This window comes from Hipposideros armiger, unplaced genomic scaffold (genome assembly GCF_001890085.2).
Source record: "Hipposideros armiger isolate ML-2016 unplaced genomic scaffold, ASM189008v1 scaffold_346, whole genome shotgun sequence".
Classification (NCBI taxonomy): domain Eukaryota; kingdom Metazoa; phylum Chordata; class Mammalia; order Chiroptera; family Hipposideridae; genus Hipposideros; species Hipposideros armiger.
The window spans coordinates 340,066-346,462 of NW_017731696.1; the positions used below are offsets into that span (position 1 = coordinate 340,066).

At 47.3% G+C, this 6,397-nt stretch overlaps 1 protein-coding gene across 1 annotated transcript; it reads left to right on the forward strand.

Moving 5' to 3' along the window:
- The first annotated feature begins 467 nt into the window (after positions 1–467).
- Positions 468–4,104, forward strand: POU4F2 (POU class 4 homeobox 2). Its single transcript, XM_019661354.1, has 2 exons — positions 468–1,005; positions 1,445–4,104. Exons 1-2 carry the CDS (start codon positions 721–723, stop codon positions 2,384–2,386), a joined length of 1,227 nt encoding a protein of 408 aa, XP_019516899.1. The 5' UTR covers positions 468–720; the 3' UTR covers positions 2,387–4,104.
- The last annotated feature ends 2,293 nt before the right edge of the window (positions 4,105–6,397 follow it).

Genomic DNA, 6,397 nt, shown 5'->3' on the forward strand with positions numbered 1-6,397 from the left:
ACCCACCCGAGGCTGGCTTGGCCCGCAACTTTATTTAGGAGTTTCTTTTCCCCGCGAGGCAGGAACTGGGCGGAAGGAGCCGGAGGGGCTGGAGGCCAGTTCCTAGGTAGGAACTGCCCCTTTACTGGAGTGCAGACCTGGCCAGTGGGGTGGGGTGGAGTGGGGGTTCTAAAGTAAGTACAGCTGCGGGGCGCCGGGAAAGGGCGGTGGCATCAGAGAGCGGGCGGGGGCTGGAAGGGGAGGTGGAAGGCGCGGCGGGGGAGCGGGTGTCAGGAGAGCCCGGGTGTCAGAAAGGACCCAAGTCTGGAGGTAGCGAAGAGGGAGAAGGAGCAACGCTAGAATCAGAGCAGGAGAAACTGGCGCTTCCTGGCAGAGGAGGGCGGAGGCGCGAGGGAGGGAGTGTAGGCGGGGGCGGGGGTGCGGGGGCCGGCGCGGGGAGAGGGGAGTATAACTCCGCGGTCGCGAGGCGCGGGGGCAGTTGCGGGCGCCCGGGTCTGCAGCCAGCGCCAAGCGGAGCCCAGCATCCTCTCAGACTGACGGCGGAGGCGGCGGAGGAGCGGGTAGCCGGGGCAAGGCGCGCCAAGCTCCGAGCGGTGGCGGGTGAGCGAAACTTTGCACCGCGGTTCCGCGTTCCCGCTCTCGCCCAGCACTTCTCAGGAGGGTCCCGGCAGCCGGGGTCAGTGCGTGCGCTACGGACAAGCGTCCCGGCGGGCTGGGAAGATGATGATGATGTCCCTGAACAGCAAGCAGGCGTTCAGCATGCCGCACGGCGGCAGCCTGCACGTGGAGCCCAAGTACTCGGCGTTGCACAGCACCTCGCCCGGCTCCTCCGCGCCCGCGGCGCCCTCCGCCAGCTCTCCTAGCAGCTCGAGCAACGCTGGTGGCGGTGGCGGCAGTGGTGGGGGCGGTGGAGGCCGGAGCAGCAGCTCGAGTAGCAGCGGCGGCAGCGGCGGCAGCGGCGGGGGCTCCGAGGCGATGCGGAGAGCATGTCTTCCAACCCCACCGGTGCGTATTTCTGCATAATCACCGCTTAAAGGCACATTTTGACAGCCCCCTTTATCTGCTTGATGTTTTTTTCATGTCTGCACAGCAAATCACCCCCCCTACCCCCAACCAATTTCCACCCCCTCTCTTATGTATTCAGCGGGTCTTTCCTTTCATATTAATTTTTATGACCTGGGATGTTGCCCACGCGCGTGTTGTGTTGTTTGCAGGCTCACTTTCTTCCTCCTTGTGCACACTCACCTTCTCCGGGTGGCTTTCTGCCTCTCCTCCTTACCAGCTATTTTCAAGATTATGATGATTATTACTATTAATTATTATTTTAACGTTCTGAGGATGTTGTAGGCGCGGCGGCAGCGTGGAGCGCGGGGCCAGGGTTTCCGGAGAGAGTGCGCACAATTCCCTGCTGAGCGTAATGTGTGCCTTTTACTTGCAATTGCAGAGCAATATATTCGGCGGGCTGGATGAGAGTCTGCTGGCCCGCGCCGAGGCTCTGGCGGCCGTGGACATCGTCTCCCAGAGCAAGAGCCACCACCACCACCCGCCCCACCACAGCCCCTTCAAGCCGGACGCCACCTACCACACCATGAACACCATCCCGTGCACATCGGCTGCCTCCTCTTCGTCGGTGCCCATCTCGCACCCGTCTGCGCTGGCGGGCACGCACCACCACCACCATCACCACCACCACCACCACCATCAGCCTCATCAGGGGCTTGAGGGCGAGCTGCTGGAGCACCTGAGTCCCGGGCTGGCCCTGGGTGCCATGGCGGGGCCCGACGGCGCGGTAGTGTCCACGCCGGCTCACGCTCCGCACATGGCTACCATGAACCCCATGCACCAAGCAGCGCTCAGCATGGCCCACGCGCACGGGCTGCCCTCGCACATGGGGTGCATGAGCGACGTGGACGCCGACCCCCGGGACCTGGAGGCATTCGCTGAGCGCTTCAAGCAGCGACGCATCAAGCTGGGGGTGACCCAGGCCGATGTGGGCTCCGCGCTGGCCAACCTCAAGATCCCCGGCGTGGGCTCGCTTAGCCAGAGCACCATCTGCAGGTTCGAGTCCCTCACGTTGTCGCACAACAACATGATCGCGCTCAAACCCATCTTGCAAGCGTGGCTCGAGGAGGCTGAGAAGTCCCACCGCGAGAAGCTCACCAAGCCGGAGCTCTTCAACGGCGCGGAAAAAAAGCGCAAGCGCACGTCCATCGCCGCACCCGAGAAGCGCTCGCTTGAAGCCTACTTCGCTATCCAGCCGCGGCCTTCCTCCGAGAAGATCGCCGCCATCGCAGAGAAGCTGGACCTTAAGAAAAACGTGGTGCGCGTCTGGTTTTGCAACCAGAGGCAGAAACAGAAAAGAATGAAATATTCCGCGGGCATTTAGGAGACCCTTGCCCCCTCCAGGGACAGCCCCCCCCTTCTCATTCCCTCTTTTCCCTCCCTCTCTCTCCTGCCTCTTTTCTTTCCACTTTTGGCAACCAGAAATAATTCCAGTAAATGTGAATCCAGATAAAGCGAGAAATGGAGATCGACAGAGCAACTGAGCCCCAAACCCGGTGAGAATGTGAACCGACTCCTCAAAGGAAAGAAAAACAGACGAAGGGATTTGTCAAGTTGTAACAGAGTTATCCCTTTCAACATCACCCCATCCGGAAAAGGCACCTCTGCTTATTCAGAGGAAGTCTGGAGCTGGCTGTCTGCAGGAAAGCAAATGAGACAGCCTTTTGAAAGAACCCCAGAATAATCAAGTAAGATTTGTTTTTATTCCTAAAGACACGCTTGTTCAAGTTTAAAAGTACACTTTGCAGCTATTTTTCAGAAATAGAAATCGATTCAGGACCGAGACTTTAAACTAGAGTTGATGCTTAATGTGATAGAGACATCTCTAAAGTATTTTGAATTTTAAAAAAAAGATGGCAGATTTTCTGCATTTACACTGTATATTATATATATATATTTTTATTGTGGTTCTTACCCCCTTCTTCCCTCTCTGAAGCGTTCATGCTTAAGAAAGGAGTTGCGCCTGCTGTGTTCACTGATCTTGAAAGCTATTATTAGATTATTGCTGAACAACCCTCTGTAAATTATTAATTTATCTCTCTAGCAACTTAATTTGTGCACATTCTAATTAATTAAACTTCTTTAGTCTAAAAAAAGGAGGGAAACGTATGGTTAGTGAAGTTAACATTTTTTTTTTGTTCGATGAGTTTACCGAATTTTTACAGCTTTCCTCTTATACTGCGCTTCCTTTGGACCATTTGTATATTCTCACTTTGAATGAAGGTTGTTTTTCATTGTTTTTTACTGGTAGTGTTCTGATTTGTGAGTTGACACTCAGTAATGGATGTCTTAATCGTGTAGACCTGATTCACTGTCCAAAGTATTGTTTACTTCGTTACATATTTAATGGGGATTCCCACATTGTCCTGCTACACACACGCTCTCACCGTTTTACACACACACACACACACACACACACACACACACACGCACGCACACAGACATACACACACACACACACACCTCTAATGGAAGAGAATTGAAGCAGTTGGAAGCATGACTATAATGCATCATTTTCTAGCTGTAGGTGCATTTGCCACTTGGTGTTTGTCCTTCCAGACTCTAAGATTTCACCAAGATATTTCAGTCTTCTAGTTTTCAATTGCTTTGTTGACTACATTTTAACATTTACAGGAATTCTTTAGTTTTTCCTTTTGGAGGTTTGTTTGTAGGAAAACTAATTTGAATCATAAGAAAGACAGTGCACTGCTTGCACATTCACATGGTTTGGTAGAATTCTTTTGGAACAAAAAAATTAGGTACATGACTGGTACCTCATCTGTTGTAAATATTTCATTCAAAATGATGCACATATAGATATATTCTTACAAATTTTGCTGTATTGCTGTTCCATTTGAGGCTCTCTGAAGTCTTGAGTTCTGTATATGACCTGGTTTCTTGTTTTTGTTAATAGATGGTTTATTTACTATGGTAATGTATTATTTTTGGTGTTGTTTGATTGTCTTTCATTGAAGAGATGATTTTAATGTTTTATTGGCAAAGTATGCTGCTTTTTCATTAAAATATGCTATCAAAATTAAACAGTGTTTAAAATGTGATGTCTTTTATCATTTACATGGGAATTATTTTGATGGGAGATTTTTTAAAGCAGAAACACATTTTGACGGTTTATTATGGAGTGATTGTTATTAAAGTCTGACTTGGATTTAGTAGGAGGTGGTTCTCTAAGAAAGTATAAAAGAACAAGGTTTTTAATAGCCTTCTAATAGCTAGCGCTCATCTCACAGTGTGCTTTGTTTTTCTGCCTAGATGAGATAGACATTTGGTTCCAAATACCTCCCTTGGAGTCCTTTCCTCAGACCTGCAATAATTCTGCAAAGAGAATCTTTGTGAGCAGAGGTATCGCATAGTAAAAGGAAGAAAGAAACTCAGTTCATGAGTAAAAGGAAGAAAGGAACACAGTTCAGTTTTCAGCAGCACTGGGAGCCTGGGTGTGGCAAGAGTCAAGGCCTGGTTGGGGAAAGTAGGATGCCCCGGTTGAGGCCTAAGGACTAGCCCACCATAGTTCTCAGTTCACTGACCACTCCTGGAGAGCAGTGCCCCAAAGCCAGAGCAGGAAGCACCTGGGTTACTGGGTTATGAAGTAAAGTCAGTTCTCTCTCCCTCTCTCTCTTTCTCTCTCTCTCTCTCTTCCATAACCTTTAAGGAAAGTCAGATTCTGCAGTAGGCAGAGTGGGGTTGAGGAAGAAATCCTGGCTGGTTAGAAGGAGCAAAATTTTGCCCCCTTTCTGTAACTCACCCAGAAACTAGAGTTGCTGGAAGTCTGTCTACTGGTGATCTTGCACAAAGAAATTCTTCCCATTTCATGCACAGACTTTTCTTTTTTCTAATCCTAGTTTAAAGACACTTTCTTATCCTTTATAATAATTTTCAGACTTGCAACAACTGCACAACATATTAGGTTTTTACTGTTTTTTTTCCAGGAAATCGCTGGTTCAGATATTTGCATTATTAATGATGAGAACATCATATTAATCTATAGGTCCGACAAGAAGAAAGAACCAGGTCACCCTGCAGGGGTAATTCTGCTAACTTCAACTGTGACTCTTCCAATATGTAACTGTCTTGAGATGTTTCTTATTTTGAGGTTAGAAAGCATCTCATGACTCAATAGAAATTGTTATAGTGACTCAAGTTGGGGTTAAATGTTGGAAAGCTAATTGTGATTTTCAGGTGTAACAAAAATAGTTGTGAAAATTGGATGGATAATGGGTGAAGGGACTTCTTTCTCTACAACCGAAATAAGAAGACACTTGAAGGAACAAAATCCTTGTGTCCATTTAGAAATAATGACATGCATTGCAGAGATGCCTAAGGAAATATTGAAAGTTGTAGGGAGATGAAAGAATTGTGAATTCAGATATAGTGATCCTGATGGGTTAACTTTATTCCTATATTTTGTAGACTGAAAGTCCCTTCTTCCATGTTATTTTTCGATTCAGTTTTCCTGAATGTCTTTTCAGCCAGCCTCCAGTCTCACTAGGCAGGGTACTGGTTTCAGCACCACGGATAGTAACCACATGACTCAAATCCTACTCCAACAAGTTTGGCTCTGCAGTTCTAGGCAGCTGGAAAACTTTCTGCTTGCTTACTTTTTTCCAGAGCGGGGAAGATGAAATAAATGGCTTGAATGTATAACAAATCAGGCTTGCTCATCTAGGATGCAAAGTATCTTCAGTAAACAATACCTCCCCATTCCTGTATGTGGCTGTTACCTAAGGGTCTAGGATGTGTGCATTGAAAGAAAGAGGAGTTAGGGGGAAGACAGACAACAGTGCTAGCTTTCTTTCTACAAATATGACATCTTTAAATAAAGAGAGAAGTCCTGTAGAAGTAGTAGAAATTGGGAAATATACCGATTAGAAATAAAATAGGTGTCCTTTATAGTGCATTTAAAAGTACATGGTAGCTTGCCTATATGTATATTTGTCATGGATTTTTGTGAGGAAAGTGACCTAACAGCAACTATCCATTTACTTCAATAGTTGGGTGTGAAGGCCTGTATTCCCCCACACCCCACTCACCAAATGTTCTTTGTCTCCCATGTGTTCCTGGACTTTCAAAACTATATCACATTTTACATTTGTCTTCTCTATGTTATTACGAGGGTAGAAAAAATCCAAAATGAAAACCTTTCTTGCCTACAAGATGGCTATTCTATCCATTATTTAAGCCTGCATAAGTGTGTTTGGTTTATGGGAAAAGCAGAATTTTAGAGAGAAATATATTCTGAAAGTTTTTATTAATGAGAGTTGCGGAGACATACCAAAACAAACCTAAGAGATTTGGAGAGAAGATGATTGGTCTTAAAGAA

Bases quoted from the DNA above. Each gene is read 5' to 3' on its own strand.
- POU4F2 (XM_019661354.1), top strand. From the start codon at position 721: ATGATGATGATGTCCCTGAACAGCAAGCAGGCGTTCAGCATGCCGCAC. The intron at 1,006-1,444 runs GTGCGTATTTCT...TTGCAATTGCAG, and splicing joins CATGTCTTCCAACCCCACCG to AGCAATATATTCGGCGGGCT.